We start from the raw sequence: 22,404 nt of genomic DNA on the forward strand, positions 1-22,404 counted from the left end.
AGCACACTCTCCAGATTTGCTTTTAACAACAAGACAGGAGTTTATTACTTAATAAAAAAACCAAATTGTCCACATATAACACAGTTTGAAAGAAAAACAAAATCTCATCTACTCCCCAATGCCATCATATTACAGTTATTCAAAAGTCCAGGGAAATTCCTTCTCCAGCAAACCTATAGGATTTTCGTCACTGCTTCCTTTCAGTTCTCGTCCTGTGAGCTGTGGAGTCAGTCAGGCAGCATCTGAGGAACAGCAGAATCAATGTTTCAGGCATGAGCCCTTCATCAGGAATGAGACTTGTGGATCAGGGGGGCTGAGAGATAAACGGGAGGGCGGTGGGGCTGGGGGGGGGGAAAGGTAGCTGAGAATGTGATAGGTAGAAGAAGATGGGGGATGAATGCGATATGTCGGAGAGGAGGGTGGAGCAGATAGGTGGGAGGGAAGATGGACAGGTCAAGAGGGCGGTGTCGAGTTGGAGGCTTGGGACTGAGATAAGGTGGGTGGAGGGGGAAATGAGGAAACTGGTGAAATCCACATTGATCCCACGTGGTTATAGGCTTCCAAGTTGGAAGATGAGGTGTTCTTCCTCCAGGCATCGGGTGGTTAGGGTTTAGCAGTGGATGAGGCCCAGGGCCTGCATGTCCTTGGTAGAGTGGGAGGGGGGAGTTAAGTGTTCAGCCATTGGACAGTGAGGTCAGTTGGTGCAGGTGTCCCAGAGATGTTCTCTGAAATGATCCGCAAGTTGGCATCCTATCTCCCCAATGTAGAGGAGACCATATCGGGTGCCACGGATACGGTAGATGACGTGTGGAGGTACAGGTAAATTTCTATTGGATGTGGAAAGATCCTTTGGGGCCTTGGATGGAGGTGACAGGGGAGATCCGGGTGCAGGTTTTGGACTTCTTGCGTTGGCAGGGGAAGGTGCTGGGAGTGAGGTGAGGGCTGGTGGGGGGCATAGACCTAACAAGGGAGTTGCAGAGGGAATGGTCTCTCCAAAACACAGACAGGGGTGAGGAGGGAAATACATCCCTCGTGGTGGGGTGTGTTGGCAGTTGGTGGAAGTGGTGGAAGATGCTGCGATGTATCCAGGGGTTGCTGGGGTGGAAGGTAAGGACTGGGGGTGGGGGTGGGGGGGGGGGTGGGGGGGGGATCTATCTTTGTTGCAATTGGAAGGGAGGAGTTCAAGGGCGGAGGTGTGGGAAGTGGAGGAGATGCGCTGGAGGGCATCATCAATCAACATGGGAGGGAAAATTGCGGTCTTTGAAGAAGGAGGCCATCTGGGATGTTCTGTGGTGGAATTGGTCATCCTGGGAGCAGATGCAGTGGATGGGATGGGATTTTTACAAGAGGAAGGGTGGGAGGAGGTGGTAGTCCAGGTAGCTGTGGTAGGCGTTGGATGTCTGTGGTTAGTCGATCACTGGAGGTGGAGAGGTCCAGGAAGGGAAGAGTGGTGTCTGAGATGGTCCAGTTGAATTTGGGGTGAAAGATGTTGGTGAATTTGATGAACTGTTCAACTTCCACCTGGGAGCACGGGGTAGCGCTGATACAGTCATCGATGTAGTGGAAGAAAAGGTGGGGGGGGTACCAGCACCACACTCCCGATTCTGATCTCCAGCATTTGCAGTCTGAACTTTCTCCCTGTGAGCTGTAGACCCTCTTCGTCTGAGGTCTTAGACTTTCTCAGTTATAAATAACTAAGGCAGGCTTCTGCTTGTCTGGACATTCTTAGAAACATCAACTATTAGACCAAAGTAACTTATTTCCTTAACTGCTAGAGGCAATTCCCTTTTTACAGGATATTCTATACTTGTGTCTGACTTCAGTGAGGTCTCCTTTTAACTGCCCAGAAGCATTTGGACTAAACTTAAAACAGACTTGCTTGTCCTAGATTCTGCTGTGCTAATGGCTTGATATTTTCTCTCTCCAGTCATAAACCCCCACAGTATGAAAAAAACTTCCATTAACTCTCTTGGAAGCACCAGAAGTGGTTTAAAATTATGGTTCTGGAAAGACTGACTGAATTAATATTTAAACGCCTTCACAAAAAGGTATCAGTATTCATATGCCACTAGTTTAAAATTCAAAATCTAAGAAAACTTCAATATAAATCACCCCACAAGGGGACAAAATTTGTAATTCCTCACATCATCCCGGAGTCTAAAGAAGGCAGTAAATTATGGACAGTGCCTGTGCACCTTCCACTTTCATTTCCCTCAGTTGCTCAGTTCCCTCAGCTCTTGGTACTTTATCAAGTTGAAGTCCAGACAACCTATTTAATACATTTTCCTTAGTAACTTTAAACCTTTCAAGTGTCTGAACTACCTTCTCTTTCACTGTGATTTGTGCAGCATCTTTTCCTTGGGAGAGGTGGATGGAAAATATCCATTTAATACCTCAGCCACCCCCTCTCCCTTCATGAATAAATTACCTCTTTGTTTGCTTATCAGCTCCACTCCCTTTACCATCCTTTTACTGTTTGTTTACCAGCCGAACACATTTTGTGTTGGCTGTCATTCTCTTCTCTCACTCTCCTGATCCTCAATTGGGTGAAGATTTTTACGGTTCCTCTCTGAACCTTCCTTGTTCAGCTGAGCTTTTAATTTGTATTAGCTTCTGACATCAGTCATGAGCACACTTTGTCTTGGAGTCATACAGACACAGAAACAGACCCTTCAGTCCAACTCCTCCGTGCCAACCAGGTATCTCCGGGAGCTCTGGATGGCTTGCACCACCTTTTCACTTTATGGGAATACACCTTGAATTTGCCCAAACTATCTTTTTTTTAAAAAGTAGCCTATTGCTCAGTCACAGTTCTGTCATCCAATCTTTGATTCCAGTTTATCCGGGTCAGATCCATTCTCTCCCCCCCTGAAGTTAAATTGTCCTGAGTTAATTATTCTTACTCCACTTTGCTCCATGTTATGATCGCCAGCCTGAACCTTCTGGTTCAATGAGCGCTTTCCCTTAAATATTAACTGCTAGTACATGATTCACTTGGATCAAGCTCATTCCCAAAATCCCTGTCTAACAGTGCTACTTTTCTCCTTGGGTTGAAGTATACCGCTGTAGAAAATTTTCTTGACCACACCTCAGGAACTGTGTCCCTCTGAACCCTATGTTCCTACGATCTGTCGTTAAATGCTCACTCATACCTGGGTATAACATGCTAAGCTGAAAATAGTGATTTGAAATATTAGCAAACACTAGTTGAGGGGACAGCCCCTTACATCAGGGCTTTCACCACCAAAGGCTGACGGAGAGCAAATGCTTTTTGCAAAACAAAGAGATTAAACAAACAAATCCAGAGCTCCTTGGATGACAAAGGAGGTAGAAATGAAGGAAAGGTGTGCTTGTGTCAGGTAGTGGGTAGAAGTTGAGAACCAAACTAAATACAGCGAGTTCAGAAAGAAAGTGAAAAAGCAAAGAGAGATCGTGGAAGAACACTGACAACTAACATAAAATGCAATCCCAAAGTCTTCTATATGCACCTTGTTGTGTGCGCCACACGGAGTGTTTTAACTCATGAGTCGGCTGTTCGTAACAATAAACAGTAATATTCATTTATTTGATAGAATTAATACTGTCACAATAAAATGAACAATTTTCACTACAAGTGCTATCTTATGCTTGAGCTTAACTCTGGATGATCATATCCCACCACACTAGAGCTTGGCTGTGCTCTACGTGGCAATGATCGTCTGGTCGTCTTCTCCCGGTGGTCCCAGGGGTGTCTTCTTGCTCTTGAGTTACTGCCCTGAGCGTGGTGTGGTGATGATTCTTTTGCCTGAAAGTCTTCGTGCCCTTTTGGGAGAGTCTTCACTGTTCACCAATAGATTGACCAAGCTTGATCACCCTGATCAATCAGACCCAACCAGGCTGGGGCATGTTGATAGTACGGTGGTCCTTAGGCATCCATTCCTGAAGGTGCTGGGCACACATAGCCTCCTCCAAATAAGGGTGTGAGGTGCCCCGGTGTCTGGTACACACCTCGGTGTTTCCGATCGCCCTGAGGATGCTATTCCATTGACTCCATTCAAACCCAAATTTGGGTGTGTATTGTAGGGTCTGCTGCTTCTGGGTCGATTGCAAACAGTTCGTTGGTAGCTACACCCTGTCTTGATTCTGCAGCATGTTTATTACCACAGCCACTTTGGTCAAGGCTGGCCTTCATTTCCCAGCATGCCTTGTCCAATCTTTGTAAATCCATCATAAATTCATTAATTTGAGCAGCCTGTCCGGCCACAATATCAATATAGGAGAGTGATAGAAGGAGGAACAGGGTCAATTCAAGACCAAAGGGGATTTACATTCAGAAGCGAGAGGCATGCTTGAGGTGTTAAATGAGTATTCTCCATCTGTCTTTACCTATAAAACCGATGCTGGCTTTGCCATAATGACTGAGGAGGAAATTCAATCACTGGGAGAGTTTAAAATTGATAAGGAGGTGGTATTGGATGAACAGTTGGCATTTAAAGTCAATAGGGCACCAGAGCCAGGCAAGAAATATCCAAGAATATTGAAAGATGTGAGAATGGAAATTGAAGAGGCATTCATCATCTTTCTTCAGTCTTCCCTGGATTGGTTGTAAAGATCAGACCGCTCTGTTTAACGTCAGTGGTGGGGTAATTTCCAGAATTATTCGGGATGGAATTAATAGTTGCATACAAAAATGCAGATTGAATGGGAAGGGTCAGCATGGTTTGGTGAAGGGAGAATCGAAGTGACTTGCTGGCATCCTTTAAGGAATGCTCCGTCTGGAATTCGGGTAAAGACAGGTTCACTTGTGGCAATTGGGAAGACATTGGAAGGTTATTTAAACAGAAAGGATGTGCAGAGTTATGATGGAAAGGCACAGGGAGAGTACAGATAGTGTGGGCCCAATGGCCTCCTTTTACACAGTGCATTCATTCATCAGTATGACCAGTAATAGTTTCTGCCCTGTGTGTGTGTGTGTGTGTTTTTTTAAATTGTGACAATCAAATGGTGCCTACCATGATCTAAATATTTCTGGTTTCTGACCTACTCTGACAGACTTGTATTCTTATACCGTTTTAAAATGAGAGAAGTACAGAGAAGTTAACAAAGCCCATCTCATTTAATTATAGTAAAGTTTCTTCATTTTATGATTTCTTTCTGTTTTCACCAAGTCATCGAGATGACCGATGGTCAGATGATCCCTACGACAGAGACAAGCGGCAGGCAGAGTGGAATTTCCACAAGGACAGCTTCTTCTGTGATGTTCCCAGTAAGTGCCATACTCGTGGTAGAGTCACTAGGCCTTTGTTGAAACACTGAATCGACCTCCAGGAGCATTGATCAGGGTTTTATAGAGATCTGCAGCCTGACTGTTGTTGACCACCTGAAGTGGAAGCTATGTCTAACTTGGCTCATCTCTTCTAACCCTGCAGTTCGCCTGATGAGAGCTATCTAAACAAGCACATTCTAAAGCCAAGTGGAGGCTAAGAGTTGGGATGATTCCTTTCTTTTGCTGAATTTACTTGTTTATCACCAGCTCCTGTCCTGGGGTTCAGCTAGCTGATCAAGGTCAGAATTAAAAACAGCAGGGAATGGGGAATGACAGACTGTCGTAGTGGCTGTCAGAGATTAAAACATAGAGATCCTGGAGCAGATAATGAAAATATGTACATTATCATAGTATTCAATATGTAAATGTTCCTCCTAGAGAAGGAGCAAATCGTGACCTTCTGGTGGGAAATAAGACAGGGCAAGTGACTGAAGGATTAGGGGGGGAACACTTTGGGACTAGTGATCACAATTCTATTAGTTTTAAAATTGTTATGGAAAAGGATAAGCCTTCCATAAAAGTTACATTTCTTAATTGGAGTAAGGCAAATTTTAATGGTATGAGACAAGAACTTCCAAAAATTGATTGGGACCGACTGTTCGCAGGAAAGGGATGTCTGACAAGTAGAAGGCTTTCAAAAATGTAATTACGAGAGGTCAGAGGCAATATGTCCCATGAGAGTAAAAGATATGGCTGCTAAAGGGAACAGTGGATAAAAAAAATATTGCGGTTCTAGTCAGAATAAAAACAAATCATACATTAGATGTAGACAAATTAATCTTGAAGAGTATAAAGAGTATAGGGGCATTCTTAAGAGGGAAATCAGGACAACAAAGAGGGGACATGAGATAGCCTTGGCAGGTAAGGTTAAGGATAATCTAAAGAAATTCTATAAATACACTAAGAGCAATTAGGGAGAGAGAGTAGGGCCCCTTAAAGATCAACAAGGTCGTCTTTGAGTTGAACCGCAGGAGATGGAAGAGAGATTAAATGAATATTTCATGTCAGTCTTTACTGTGAAGAAAGAATTGGAGACCATGAAACTCCGGGAAATAAATATTGATGTTTTGAAAAAGTTCACGTTACAGAAGAGGAAGTGCTAGAGGTCTTCGAAAACATAAAAGTGGATAATTCTGTGATCTGATCAAGTGTATCTCAGGATATTGTGGGAGGTTTGGAAGGAAATATTTGTATCATCTATAACCACGGGTGAGGTGCCAATAGAATGGAGGGTGGTTAATGTTGGACCATTGTTTAAGAAAAGCTGTAAGGAGAAGCCTGGGAACTATCGACTTGAGTCTGACATCGGTGGTGGGTAAGTTGTTGGAGGGGGGTTCTGAAAGATAGGATTTACGTGCATTTGGAAAGGCAAGGACTGATTAGGGATAGTCACCATGGTTTTATGCAAGGATCACGCAAATGGTCCCAGGTGCCTGGGTCTACACTCAACGGAGTTTAGAAGGATGAAGGGGCATCTAATTGAAATGGGTAAAGGTGGATAAATCCCCAGGACCTGATCAGGTGTACCCAAGAACTCTGTGGAAAGCTAGAGAAGTGATTGCTGGGCCTCTTGCTGAGATATTTGTATCATCGATAGTCACAGGTGAGGTGGCGGAAGACTGGAGGTTGGCTAATGTGGTGCCACTGTTTAAGAAGGATGGTAAGGACAAGTCAGGGAACTATAGACCAGTGAGCCTGACCTCGGTGGTGGGCAAGTTGTTGGAGGAATCCTGAGGGACAGGATGTACATGTATTTGGAAAGGCAAGGACTGATTAGGGATAGTCAACATGGCTTTGTGTGTGGGAAATCATGTCTCACAAACTTGATTGAGTTTTTTGAAGAAGTATCAAAGAGGAATGATGTGGGCAGGGCGGTAGATGTGATCTATATGGACTTCAGTAAGGTGTTCGACAAGGTTCCCCATGGGAGACTGATTAGCAAGGATAGATCTCATGGAATACAGGGAGAACTAGCCATTTGGATACAGAACTGGCTCAAAGGTAGAAGACAGAGGGTGGTGGTGGAGGGTTGTTTTTCAGACTGGAGGCCTGTGACCAGTGGAATGCCACAAGGAGCGGTGCTGGGTCCTCTACTTTTTGTCATTTATATAAATGATTTTGGATGTGAGCATAAGAGGTACAGTTAGTAAGTTTGCAGATGACACCAAAATTGGAGGTGTAGTGGATAGCAAAGAGGGTTACCTCAGATTACAACAGGATCTTGACCAGATGGGCCAATGGGCTGAGGAGTGGCAGATGGAGTTTAATTCAGATAAATGCAAGGTTCTGCATTTTGGGAAAGCAAATCTTAGCAGGACTTATACACTTAATGGTAAGGTCCTAGGGAGTGTTGCTGAACAAAGGGACCTTGGAGTGCAGGTTCTTAGCTCCTTGAAAGTGGAGTCACAGATAGATAGGATAGTGAAGAAGGTGTTTGGTATGCTTTCCTTTATTGGTCAGAGTATTGAGTACAGGAGTTGGGAGGTCATGTACAGGACATTGGTTAGGCCACTGTTGGAATATTGTGTGCAATTCTGGTCTCCTTCCTATTGGAAAGATGTTGTGAAACTTGAAAGGGTTCAGAAAAGAATTACAAGGATGTTGCCAGGGTTGGAGGGTCTGAGCTACAGGGAGAGGCTGAACAGGCTGTGGCTGTTTTCCCTGAAGTGTCGGAGGCTGAGGGGTGACCTTATAGAGGTTTACAAAATTATGAGGGGCATAGATAGGATAAATAGACAAAGTCTTTTCCCTGGGGTCAGGGAGTCCAGAACTAGAGGCGGCACGGTGGCACAGTGGTTAGCACTGCTGCCTCACAGCGCCAGAGATCCGGGTTCAATTCCTACCTCAGGCGACTAACTGTGTGGAGTTTGCACGTTCTCCCCGTGTCTGCGTGGGTTTCCTCCGGGTGCTCCGGTTTCCTCCCACAGTCCAAAGATGTGCAGGTCAGGTGAACTGGCCATGCTAAATTGCCCGTAGTGTTACGTAAGGGGTAAATGTAGGGGTATGGGTGGGTTGCGCTTCGGCGGGGCAGTGTGGACTTGTTGGGCCGAAGGGCCTGTTTCCACACTGTAAGTAATCTAATCTAATCTAGAGGGCATAGGTTTAAGGTGAGAGGGGAAAGATATAGAAGAGACCTAAGGGGCAACTTTTTCATGCAGAGTGTGGTACATGTATGGAATGAGCTGCCAGAGGAATTGGTGGAGGCTGGTACAATTGCAACATTTAAGAGGCATTTGGATGGGTATATGAACAGGGAGGGTTTGGAGAGATCTGGGCTGGGTGCTGGCAGATGGGACTAGATTGGGTTGGGATATCTGGTCGGCATGGACGGGTTGGACCGAAAGGTCTGTTTCCGTGCTGTACATCTCTACGACTCTAAACTTGCTGAATACTGAATGGCCTGGACAGTGTGGATGTTGGGAAAATGTTCCCAATGATAGGAGAAACTAGGACCCAAGGCCACAGCCTTAGAGTAAAGGGAAGACCCTTTAGAATGGAGATAAGGAGAAGCTCCTTCAGCCAGAGAGTGGGAGAATCTGAGGAATTCACTGTCACAGAAGGCTGTGGAGGTGAGCTCATTGTGTATATTTATGACTGAGATAGATAGGTTCTTGATTGTCAAGGGGATCAAGGGTTGCTGGGAGAAAGTGGGAGAATGGGGTTGAAACACTTATCAGTCATGATTAAATGGCGGAGCAGACTGCTCGGCTGACTGGCCTAATTTCTGCTCCTCTGTCTTAAGGCCTTATGGTACTGCAGGAGCAACAAACTGAATGGAATGTTGTACTTTCTTATAAAAGGAAATTATTACAAAAGTAAGGATAAATCAAAGCAAAATACAGTGAATGCCAGTGCTGTGTATCAGGGTGGGGGAGTGGGGAGTGGGGAGTTGGTGTTGGGGATCTCATGAATGAACAGAACACTGAAATATTTGTGTGCATTGCATCTCTCAATGACCTGAGGGCTGCCTGGTGCACTGGGAGTGTCCCTGCTTCTGTGTTCTCATGCCACGTCTCAGACATGTTGCAGCATTTAAAAGGCATGTGGGTAAGTATATGAATAGGAAGGGTTTGGAGGGATATAGACCGGGTGCTGGCAGGTGGGACTAGATTGTGGGTTGGGATATCTGATCAGCATGGACGGGTTGGACTGAAGGGGCTGTTTCCGTGCTGTACATCTGTATGTATGTATGTATAATATTTCCGAACATGTTAGTTATAAATATATAGCTGAAAAATGTGTTGAAGGGCTTATGCCCGAAACGTCGATTCTCCTGCTCCTTGGATGCTGCCTGACCTGCTGCACTTTTCCAGCAACACATTTTTCAGCTCAGATCTCCAGCATCTGCAGTCCTCACTTTCTCCTAGTTATAAATATATAGACTGGCATAATTCATATTGATGTGGAACGGATTAAAGTAACAGTCAGATGAAGCAAGGTTGATAGATTTCCTTCCCCACTGAGCTTTAGGAACTCTTCTGACCTGCAGTGCTTTTCCAGCACCACACTCTTGACGTTATTTTTTTATTTGGCAATACAGACTCGACAGGCCTCTTCTGTACAGTCTGATTCTAACTGCAGAGCTTCTTTTAATTGATCTGAGCCTCACCAATCCACTTTTGATTTGTTTTCCTTGTTTGGAAAGGTCTGTTCATAGAATCCATACAGTGTGGAAGCAGGCCATTTGGCCCATCAAGTCTACACTGGCCATCTGGAGAGCATTCCACCCAGACCCAGTCCCTACCCTATCCCTGTACCTCAGCCAAATGTGTTTTATGTTCCCTTAATGATCCTGAAATTATTATTTCCACATTTTTAAACCCTATTTTAAGTTCTCAAGTTGGTATAGAGGGATTTAATCTCACGTTCTCAGTAATTAATATTCCAGTACTGTAGATTTCTGTTCCACATAAGTCATATTACCTTACCCTTTACTCACATCCAGCCTCTTAATCAGTAGCCGAGTTGTGTAACTGCCTTAACCTTTACACAGCAAGTCATGGAGGAAACTGCAGGACTGTTGTTTGAACTTTTAAGAAATATATGTTGAAATCTTTGCAAGCTCCTAACTGTCTTGTCTCCTCCCCCCACCCCCAGGTGACCGTTACTCTCGGGTCGTGTTTGCCTCAGCAGATGGGGAAAACTTATGGCGAACGCAATCAATTAAATCGATGTGCAATCTTGACAATGCCAGGGTATGTACAGACTGGTTTCTTGTTATCGCAAATATTTATTTTCTGTTTCCATGTTGTTCCCTTGAGCTTCTGCTTTATCCTGAGCATCAAGGGTGGGATAAAAAAGAGCAACTTTTTATTGAAGGCAAGATTGTTGACTTCAACAAGCCAATCACAAGGGGGCGTATTTGAAGGTGAAGGTTGAGAGGAATTTGACAGGATTTGAGGAAAAATGTTTTTCACCCAGAGGGCAGTGGGGGTCTGGAATGCACTGTCTGGGAGAGTAGTTAAGGCGAGAAACCTCCATACCCCTTGCAAAAATATGTGGATGAGCACTTGGAATGGCGGAACATTCAGGCCTCTGGGCCTAGTGCTGTTGGTGGCACAGTGGTTAGCACTGCTGCCTCACAGCGCCACAGATCCGGGTTCAATTCCCGCCTCAGGTGACTGACTGTGTGGAGTTTGCACATTCTCCCTCTGTCTGCGTAGGTTTCCTCCGGGTGCTCCGGTTTCCTCCCACAGTCCAAAAATGTGCAGGTTAGGTGAATTGGCCATGCTAAATTTCCCGTAGTGTTAGGTAAGGGGTAAATGTAGGGGTATGGGTGGGTTGCACTTCGGCGGGTCGGTGTGGACTTGTTGGAACGAAGGGTTTCCACACTGTAATGTAATCTAATCTAAAAAAGTGAGAGTTAGTTTATTTTTTCGGCAAAAGTGAGGACTGCAGATGCTGGAGATCAGAATCGAGAGAGAGTGGTGCTGGAAAAGCACAGCAGGTCAGGCAGCATCCGAGGAGCAGGAGAATCGACATTTCGGGCAAAAGCCTGATTGCTGATGAAAGGCTTTTGCCCAAAAAGTCGATTTTCCTGCTCCTCGGATGCTGCCTGACCTTGCAGCACCACACTGTTGACGTTAGTTTTTGTTTGGCAAAACTAACTCAACAGGCCAAAGGCCCTCTGCTGTACAGTCTGATTCTAACTGCAGACCTTTTAATTGATTTGAGCCTCACCAACCCAGTTTTGAATCATATCCCTGACTTGTTTTCCCTATTTGGAAAGTTCTGTTCATAGAATCCATAGAGTGTGGAAGTAGACCATTTGGCCCATCAAGTCTACACTGGCCCTCAGAAGAGCACTTCACCGAGACCCAGCCCCTATCCTATCCCCATAACTCCACATCTCCCATGGCTAACTCACCTATCCTGCACATCTCTGGACACTTCCAGCAATTTAGCATGGCCAATCCCCCTAACCTGCACATCTCTGGACTGCGGGAGGAAACTGGAGCACCCAAAGAAACCCACGCTGGCACATGGAGAATGTGCAAGCAGTTGTCTCAAGATGGAATCGAACCCAGGTGCCCAGGGTCTGTGAGGCAGTAGTGCTAACCCAGGTCCCCAGGCTCTATGAAGCAGCAGTGCTAACCCAGGTCCCCAGGCTCTGTGAGGCAGCAGTGCTAACCCAGGTTCCCAGGTGCTGTGAAGCAGCAGTGCTAACCCAGGTCCCCAGGCGCTGTGAGGCAGCAGTGCTAACCCAGATCCCCAGGCTCTGTGAGGCAGCAGTGCTAACCCAGGTCCCCAGGCGCTGTGAGGCAGCAGTGCTAACCCAGGTCCCCAGGCGCTGTGAGGCAGCAGTGCTAACCCAGGTCCCCAGGCTCTGTGAGGCAGCAGTGCTAACCCAGGTCCCCAGGCTCTATGAAGCAGCAGTGCTAACCCAGGTCCCCAGGCGCTGTGAGGCAGTAGTGCTAACCCAGGTCCCCAGGCTCTGTGAGGCAGCAGTGCTAACCCAGGTCCCCAGGCGCTGTGAGGCAGCAGTGCTAACCCAGGTCCCCAGGCTCTGTGAGGCAGCAGTGCTAACCCAGGTCCCCAGGCTCTGTGAGGCAGCAGTGCTAACCCAGGTCCCCAGGCTCTGTGAGGCAGCAGTGCTAACCCAGGTCCCCAGGCTCTGTGAGGCAGCAGTGCTAACCCAGGTCCCCAGGCTCTGTGAGGCAGCAGTGCTAACCCAGGTCCCCAGGCTCTGTGAGGCAGCAGTGCTAACCCAGGTCCCCAGGCTCTGTGAGGCAGCAGTGCTAACCCAGGTCCCCAGGCTCTGTGAGGCAGCAGTGCTAACCCAGGTCCCCAGGCTCTGTGAGGCAGCAGTGCTAACCCAGGTCCCCAGGCTCTGTGAGGCAGCGGTGCTAACCACTGAGCCACCATGGAGCACCCATTGTTCAACCCACTGTTGAACCCATTTCTAACACCTGCTTCAATAGTCTTCATGACAGTTTTGGAATATTTTGTGAAGACCCTCCTGTTTAAGTTGCTGTCCTTATAATAGAGGGAGGTTGGTGCTGCAGGTTGCCTGGGGTCGGGGGTGGTTGTATTCAAAGGATGTTGAAAGCTACTGCTCCTGTTGCCAAGGCCATGGTAAAGATCATGGAGCATTGGCTTTTAAGACAAGAGATATAGGACCACAGCAAGAGTCATTCTAATTTGATGCTCATCCTAATTCCACTCAACCATCTCTTTGAGTAATACCAAGACTTGAAATGAATCTAGAGAGTTTCCTAATTACTCAATTCATTAAAACAAAATCTATTATCTTATAGAACCCAAAAAGCCCTGTTTTTATTTGGCAGTATCTAAAACTGGTTTGAATCCTTTTTATGTGGTCTTTATTACTGCAGATTCGTTCACACGCGCAGTTTGGGGAACTTTGTCAAAGGACCTCAGCTGCCTCATGCTGCCCCAGCTGGACACTGGGCAATTACATCGCCATCCTCAACAATCGATCCTCCTGCCAGAAAATCACTGAGCGAGATGTGGCCCACACCCTAAAACTGCTCCGTTCCTGTGTTAAATATTACCACAATGGGACCCTGGGCCCTGAATGCTGGGACAAGACCACACGCCGTAAAGACCAGCTCAAGTGCATGTCCGTGCCTCGCAAGTGCACCAAGTATAACGCTGTTTACCAGATCCTTCATTATTTGGTGGACAAAGACTTTTTGAGCCCACAGACATTGGACTATGTGATTCCAGCGTTAAAGTACAGCATGCTGTTTGTCCCCACCGAGAAAGGGAAAAGCATGATGGACATTTACTTGGACAATTTTGAGAACTGGAACTGTTCAGATGGTGTCACCACCATTGCAGGGATCGAGTTTGGGATCAAGCACAACTTGTTCCAGGACTACCTTCTGATGGATACTGTGTATCCTGCCATTGCCATTGTGATTGTTCTGTTGATCATGTGCATGTACACCAGGTCCATGTTCATCACTTTGATGACCATGTTCGCCATCATCAGCTCCTTGATCGTCTCCTACTTCCTGTACAGGATTGTGTTTGGCTTCAAGTTTTTCCCTTTCATGAACCTCACCGCACTCATTATTCTGGTGGGGATAGGGGCCGATGATGCCTTTGTGCTGTGCGATGTCTGGAACCATACCAAGTTCGACAAGCCCAAGGCTGAGTTGGCGGAAACAGTGAGTATCACCCTGCATCACGCTGCCCTCTCCATGTTTGTCACCAGCTTCACCACTGCAGCTGCCTTCTACGCCAACTATGTCAGCAACATCACTGCTATCCGCTGCTTTGGTGTCTATGCTGGCACTGCCATCCTGGTCAATTACATTTTGATGGTGACCTGGCTGCCGGCAGTGGTGGTGCTACACGAGCGTTACCTGCTGCATTTGTTCCAGTGCGGTGAGAGGCCTGGCCGGCAAACGGAGCTCACCGGTTGCCTGGCTCAGCTCTGCTGCCAGCTGCAGCGCCTCCTGCTGACTGCCTCCGAGACCTCCCGTGTATTCTTCGAGAAGGTGCTGCCCTGCATCGTCATCAAGTTCCGCTACATCTGGCTCTGCTGGTTCCTTGCGCTGACCGTTGGCGGTGCCTACATCGTCTGCGTGGACCCCAAGATGAAGCTGCCGTCTCTGGAGCTCTCCGAGTTCCAGGTGTTCCGCTCCTCGCACCCCTTTGAGCGCTACGATGCTGAGTTCCGCCGGCTGTTTGTGTTTGAGCGGGTGCACCATGGTGAGGAGCTACACATGCCCATCACGCTGGTGTGGGGCATTGCCCCCGTGGACGCTGGAGACCCCCTCAACCCTCACAACAAGGGCCAGCTGCAGCTGGACTCGACCTTTGACGTGGCCGCTCCCGGCTCCCAGCTCTGGCTCCTGCACTTCTGCCAGCGTCTGAGGAACCAGAGCTTCTTCCAGCAGACCGACGAGCAGGACTTCACCAGCTGCTTCATCGAGACCTTCCGCCAGTGGATGGAGAACCAGGACTGTGAGGAGCCCACCTTGTACCCGTGCTGCAGTCAGTCCACCTTCCCCTACAAGCAAGAGGTGTTTGAACTGTGCATCAAGCGGGCCATTATGGAGCTGGAGCACAGCACTGGCTACCATTTAGACAGCAAGACCCCGGGGCCCCGCTTTGACATCAACGACACCATCCGGGCTGTGGTGCTGCAGTTTCAGAGCACCTACCTCTTCACGCTGGCCTATGAGAAGATGAGCCAGTTCTACAAGGAGGTGGATGCCTGGATCACAGAGGAGCTGAAGGGCGCTCCAGCTGGCCTTGCCAACGGCTGGTTTGTCAGCGGCCTGGAATTCTTTGACCTTCAGGACAGCCTCTCCGATGGCACCCTGGTGGCTATGGGCCTCTCAGTGGCTGTGGCCTTCAGTGTCATGTTACTCACCACCCGCAACGTGGTGATCAGCCTCTACGCCATCGTCTCCATCACCGGCACCATCTTTGTCACAGTGGGCTCATTGGTGCTGCTGGGTTGGGAGCTGAACGTGCTGGAGTCTGTCACCATCTCTGTGGCTGTGGGTTTGGCTGTTGACTTTGCCGTCCATTACGGTGTGGCTTACCGCCTGGCACCGGAGACAGACCGCGAGGGCAAAGTGGTCTTCTCCTTGAGCCGGATGGGCTCAGCCATTGCCATGGCTGCCCTTACCACCTTTGTGGCAGGCGCCATGATGATGCCCTCCACGGTTTTGGCATACACGCAGCTGGGGACCTTCATGATGCTCATCATGTGCATCAGCTGGGGCTTTGCCACCTTCTTCTTCCAGTGTATGTGTCGCTGCCTGGGCCCACAGGGATCCTGTGGCACCATTCCTCTGCCCAAAAGGTTGCAGTGCCACAGCTTGGCGCTGCCAGCACCTTCCCATGGCGGTCACAGGCAGAGGGAGGGTAAGAGGGCCTACCGTACCCACAAACAGCAGGCAACTGGTGAGAGTGACCACCTGGACGCTGAGCATGAACATTACGAACTTGAGCCCCTGGCCACCACAGACGGTGGTGAAGCTGGTGAGAAGAGATCAGGCACCATGGGTGACAGCGATGAGCTGGGCGCTGATCCTCGGTTATTCAACGGAACCCGTGTGCCCGCTTGTCACCCTGGCAGACCGAGCCGAGCCACAGCCAACCTGCAGCTGCCTCCAATCCGCTTTGTTCAGATCAGCACGCGGCTGAACAGTGTCCCGCACTCACTGGAGAGCGTCACTGCCCGGGTTCACACCAATCCCCATTAAAGCCCCCTCTCTTTCATCACCCCGGGCAGGGGAGTGCAGAGCATTGGAGTCTACAATGTTAGCAGACTGCGTGTGGTTTCTCATCCCACTTCCTCTGTGCCTAGCTCTTCAGGGGTCATGTGTTGCCACCGTTGGGCTGCTTGGAAGGTCATGCAAATGCCCACGTGGTGGTGCCACCACACTGATAACAACTCCATCCCTCTCCATGACCCCCCTCCAACCCACTCCCCTACTCACCATCCTGACCCCATCCCTCTCCCTGACCCCTCCCCAACCCACTCCCCCACTCACCATCCTGACCCCCATCCCTCTCCCTGACCCCTCCCCAACCCACTCCCCTACTCACCATCCTGACCCCCATCCCTCTCCCTGACCCCTCCCCCACTCACCATCCTGACCCCCATCCCTCTCTCTGACCCCTCCCCAACCCATTCCCCTACTCACCATCCTGACCCCCATCCCTCTCCCTGACCCCTCCCCAACCCACTCCCCCACTCACCATCCTGACCCCCATCCCTCTCCCTGACCCCTCCCCACTCACCATCCTGACCCCATCCCTCTCCCTGACCCCTCCCCAACCCACTCCCCTACTCACCATCCTGACCCCATCCCTCTCCATGAGCCCCCTCCAACCCACACCCCACTCACCATCCTGACCCCCATCCCTCTCCCTGACCCCTCCCCACTCACCATCCTGACCCCATCCCTCTCCATGACCCCCCTCCAACCCACACCCCACTCACCATCCTGACCCCCATCCCTCTGCCTGACCCCTCCCCAACCCACTCCCCCACTCACCATCCTGACCCCCATCCCTCTCCCTGATCCCCCTCCAACCCACTCCCCTACTCACCATCCTGACCCCCATCCCTCTCCCTGACCCCTCCCCAACCCACTCCCCTACTCACCATCCTGACCCCCATCCCTCTCCCTGACCCCTCCCCAACCCACTCCCCTACTCACCATCCTGACCCCCATCCCTCTCCCTGACCCCTCCCCTACTCACCATCCTGACCCCCATCCCTCTCCCTGACCCCTCCCCTACTCACCATCCTGACCCCCATCCCTCTCCCTGACCCCTCCCCTACTCACCATCCTGACCCCCATCCCTCTCTCTGACCCCTCCCCAACCCACTCCCCCACTCACCATCCTGACCCCCATCCCTCTCCCTGACCCCTCCCCAACCCACTCCCCTACTCACCATCCTGACCCCCATCCCTCTCCCTGACCCCTCCCCAACCCACTCCCCCACTCACCATCCTGACCCCCATCCCTCTCCCTGACCCCTCCCCAACCCACTCCCCTACTCACCATCCTGACCCCCATCCCTCTCCCTGACCCCTCCCCTACTCACCATCCTGACCCCCATCCCTCTCCCTGACCCCTCCCCTACTCACCATCCTGACCCCCATCCCTCTCCCTGACCCCTCCCCAACCCACTCCCCTACTCACCATCCTGACCCCCATCCCTCTCCCTGACCCCTCCCCTACTCACCATCCTGACCCCCATCCCTCTCCCTGACCCCTCCCCAACCCACTCCCCTACTCACCATCCTGACCCCCATCCCTCTCCCTGACCCCTCCCCTACTCACCATCCTGAACCCCATCCCTCTCCCTGATCCCCCTCCAACCCACTCCCCTACTCACCATCCTGACCCCCATCCCTCTCCCTGACCCCTCCCCAACCCACTCCCCTACTCACCATCCTGACCCCCATCCCTCTCCCTGACCCCTCCCCCACTCACCATCCTGACCCCCATCCCTCTCCCTGACCCCTCCCCAACCCACTCCCCTACTCACCATCGTGACCCCCATCCCTCTCCCTGACCCCTCCCCCACTCACCATCCTGACCCCCATCCCTCTCTCTGACCCCTCCCCAACCCATTCCCCTACTCACCATCCTGACCCCCATCCCTCTCCCTGACCCCTCCCCAACCCACTCCCCCACTCACCATCCTGACCCCCATCCCTCTCCCTGACCCCTCCCCACTCACCATCCTGACCCCATCCCTCTCCCTGACCCCTCCCCAACCCACTCCCCTACTCACCATCCTGACCCCATCCCTCTCCATGAGCCCCCTCCAACCCACACCCCACTCACCATCCTGACCCCCATCCCTCTCCCTGACCCCTCCCCACTCACCATCCTGACCCCATCCCTCTCCATGACCCCCCTCCAACCCACACCCCACTCACCATCCTGACCCCCATCCCTCTGCCTGACCCCTCCCCAACCCACTCCCCCACTCACCATCCTGACCCCCATCCCTCTCCCTGATCCCCCTCCAACCCACTCCCCTACTCACCATCCTGACCCCCATCCCTCTCCCTGACCCCTCCCCAACCCACTCCCCCACTCACCATCCTGACCCCCATCCCTCTCCCTGACCCCTCCCCAACCCACTCCCCTACTCACCATCCTGACCCCCATCCCTCTCCCTGACCCCTCCCCTACTCACCATCCTGACCCCCATCCCTCTCCCTGACCCCTCCCCTACTCACCATCCTGACCCCCATCCCTCTCCCTGACCCCTCCCCTACTCACCATCCTGACCCCCATCCCTCTCCCTGACCCCTCCCCTACTCACCATCCTGACCCCCATCCCTCTCTCTGACCCCTCCCCAACCCACTCCCCCACTCACCATCCTGACCCCCATCCCTCTCCCTGACCCCTCCCCAACCCACTCCCCTACTCACCATCCTGACCCCCATCCCTCTCCCTGACCCCCCTCCAACCCACTCCCCTACACACCATCCTGACCCCCATCCCTCTCCCTGACCCCTCCCCTACTCACCATCCTGACCCCCATCCCTCTCTCTGATCCCCCTCCAACCCACTCCCCTACTCACCATCCTGAACCCCATCCCTCTCCCTGATCCCCCTCCAACCCACTCCCCTACTCACCATCCTGAACCCCATCCCTCTCTCTGATCCCCCTCCAACCCACTCCCCTACTCACCATCCTGACCCCCATCCCTCTCCCTGACCCCTCCCCAACCCACTCCCCTACTCACCATCCTGACCCCCATCCCTCTGCCTGACCCCTCCCCAACCCACTCCCCGACTCACCATCCTGACCCCCATCCCTCTCCCTGACCCCTCCCCAACCCACTCCCCGACTCACCATCCTGACCCCCATCCCTCTCTCTGACCCCTCCCCAACCCACTCCCCTACTCACCATCCTGACCCCCATCCCTCTCCCTGATCCCCCTCCAACCCACACCCCACTCACCATCCTGACCCCAATCCCTCTCCCTGATCCCCCTGTAACCCATTCCCTTATTTACCATCCTGACCCCAATCCCTCTCCCTGATCCCCCTGTAACCCATTCCCTTATTTACTATCCTGCCAGTCTTCATTTCAGAGATGCAGGTACCTGGAAGTTCTCCTCCTGGAAGCTCCTGCCTGTCTTTCCGCCCCATAAGAGATTAAGGAGCTGAACAAGGTGTGTCAGCTCTCACATGTAGAGAGGACCGGGGTGGGGGTGGGGGGGGGGGGGGCGCTTGAAGGTGGGACCAATGCTTGGGAGCCTTTCAGACAGCAGCATCTCCCTGGGAGGTCTACAAACACCAATCCCTGTATTGTCTTTGTGTCCCTGTCTCTTAATCATGGAAACTCCTCAGGACAGCACATGCCAAAACCAAAGGGTTCTTGATCCATCAACTCCACTGACTTCATGGAGAAAGAGAGCACATGAAGCAGATTACAATGGGCCACATTGTAACCAAGCCCAGCGATACTGCTAAACGGTGCCCTCTGAGCCAGGACTGAAGTGGACAGAATCCCCACGTTCTGGGGCAGCGCGCCCTCCCTTCCATTTGCTGCCTTGTGTCACAGCTCAGCGACTGATCCCTGGTGATAACAAAGTGCAATTGTATCGACTCTGTTCTTCCAAAGGCTGAATGAAGCCAGCACGCCTTGTTGTCTGGACAGTGCACTCAGAACTAATGTGTGAACCCTTTGTTATATGAAGGGGAGGACACTGCGAGGGTGCTTATTTCAAGCTAAAGGCACACGCCTTTACGCCTTTTCAAAGGGGTGGGTGGGTAGGACGGGGGACACGGGCTGATCGGAGTGAGGCCCAACAATAAAAACTGAAATAAGATGCAGTTAAAGAAACTCAATGTAAGTCTGAGATGGTGCCATGATAATTTGTTTTCTAAAGTATTTCTTTGTCTCTATCCTCCCTCTGTCTTCCACAGCACATCTCCTTGTGAGACTGTCCTGAAAATGCCAACAGTTCTTACCAATGAGGTGACTCCTCACACTGTGCCAATGTTAGCGGGGTCTTGGATCAGGGAATGGGTGGGGGGTGGGGGGCAGGGCAAGGTACAGAAGTTACACTGAATCCCCAATCAGCTTCTTCCCACATTCCCAGGGAGTGTCCAGAGTGACTGTACAGCCATCGAGAGCAGGCAGACTGGGTAAATATACTCAGCCTGCCCCCAGTACTTTGAGGCCAATGCAACATTATGATTATCCCCTCACTTTGTGAGTTCACCATTACCCAAGGGGGGGGGGGAGCTGAGGAAACACTTGATTCTTATGGTTCAGAACAGAGTAGTTACACAGTTAGATTCAGACCCCGGAAGATTCTTCGCCTGAATCCTTACCCCAGTTCCATTATTCTGTTGATGTGGAAGCAAAATGTCAGACTGGATCTAGTTTAAATCGAGTTGCAATCCCCTAATTCCTTTCTGCACCCGCCCTGGGCCAGGTACAGCCTGTGGTGAGGTTCTGAAGCCTATCTTTTACCATTGTGTTTGGCTGTAAGTGAGAGCAGGCCAGGAGATAATGACGGTGTTCCCTTCCCACAGTCCACGCTGATGCAGAGAATGGGAGGGGGACGGGTGGAGCCAGGTGCCTGAGCTCTGTTACATTTTGTCACCTCTGGGCTGTCTGCATCTTCTGTTGTTTTGGATTGACAGCTGCTGTTTGCAAGTGCCCCTCCAAGTTCTCACTGTTCTGACTTGGAGATATATCCCCATTCCTTCAGCATTATGCCAAACCCCTGGCCCTCCCTCCATGATCAACACTGTGGGTGCTCCAACAGCACATGAATTGCAGTGGTTCAAGAAGGCAGCTCAGCTTCACCTTGTGAAAAGGGGTCAGGGATGGGCAGTTCGTACTGACCCAGCCAGCAACACACCACTCCTGGGAATGGATTTTCAAAGAAGACCACCCTCCTTTCACAGACCTTCGAGGAGAATGCTTCCCTAATAGAGGACTACTTTTGATATGCCATTGTTGTAGTGCTGAGACCATGACCGTAGTGCAATAATATGGGACACTCCATTTACTGCACACACGTGTTTGCATTTTGACAGCTGTGGAGCTATGCCAGTGTCCTGCCAATTGGAATGTACTGTCATAGTTCAAACTCTATGACACAGTGTTTGACACATGACCATTGCTGACACATGGTCTATGTGGCTATCAGTGAACACTTGTTCCTCCCGCCTGACCGATCTCTGAGTGCAGGCTCCCCTTCCTGACCAGGAAAACCAATCAAATCCCATCAGACCTTTTCAGGTATTGCCCATCATGAACCATTGGATTAGTGATGTCTCTCTTTACTCACACCGCGCTCTGTCTCCCCATAACATCGTTTCCAGTAAACATCAGGAATAAGTGGGCCCATGTCATATTTTTACCGAGGTTTTTGTACACGTGTTGGGAGCAATTTGAAATGACAGTGAATTTGAATCCTTCAGTCGATCAGCCCATTCACCTCCATCTGATTCCACTTTTTATTTCTTTTTGACCCAAGTTAAGTTTTGGGTGAATAATTTAACACTTGCATTCTTAATGTATGCTTTATGCTATTTAAAAAGAAATGTTACTACAGCTATTAAACTAAGTATTCCTATCTGCTGTGTATCGCATTGTCCAGGGTTTGGGACGTAATTGGAATGGGGATTCTAAACTTCAGTCGACCTGGCAAAGATTCGGATTTACTTTTACAGATTGGGAGTCTTTGGATCTACAGTTTTCCCTTGGCGTTTTATCCTGTCATGCCCACATTGAAGGGGAGAATGGATGTGGAACATCCGAGTTACAGAGCTGCAGTTTCTGTGTAGTTCCCTCTTTATAAGGCTGTGTTCAGCTTCAACATATACACCACCCAACCTGGTGTCACACTGAGATACAGGAGCACTCTGCTGTTCCTCCATATTGTTGGTGGGTCACTCATGGAGTCATACAGCACAGAAACAGACCCTTCGCTCCAACCAGCCCAAGCTGAACATAATCCCAAAGTGAACCTGCCTGCTCCTTTACCATATCCCCCACACCCTTTCCTTTTCATGTATCTCTCCAAATGTCCATCATATCCTGTCCCTTCAAGTGGTGCTAGTAGAGACACTGTTACTCTTAAGGAGTGAGTGGGCAGCAGATGGTGC

At 50.3% G+C, this 22,404-nt stretch overlaps 1 protein-coding gene across 9 annotated transcripts in view; it reads left to right on the forward strand.

Annotated features, from left to right (window-relative positions):
- disp1 (dispatched homolog 1 (Drosophila)) overlaps positions 1–19,487 on the forward strand; it is a 360,881-nt gene extending 341,394 nt beyond the window's left edge. For all 9 annotated transcript variants that reach the window (XM_072550729.1, XM_072550730.1, XM_072550732.1 and 6 more), the window contains 3 exons: positions 5,148–5,245; positions 10,403–10,500; positions 13,141–19,487. In XM_072550729.1, coding sequence (XP_072406830.1) covers positions 5,148–5,245; positions 10,403–10,500; positions 13,141–15,996 — 3,052 coding nt within the window. In that variant the 3' untranslated portion in view covers positions 15,997–19,487. The remainder of the gene's footprint in view (positions 1–5,147; positions 5,246–10,402; positions 10,501–13,140) is intronic.
- Positions 19,488–22,404: the final 2,917 nt, after the last annotated feature.

This window comes from Chiloscyllium punctatum, chromosome 3 (genome assembly GCF_047496795.1).
Source record: "Chiloscyllium punctatum isolate Juve2018m chromosome 3, sChiPun1.3, whole genome shotgun sequence".
Taxonomy (NCBI): domain Eukaryota; kingdom Metazoa; phylum Chordata; class Chondrichthyes; order Orectolobiformes; family Hemiscylliidae; genus Chiloscyllium; species Chiloscyllium punctatum.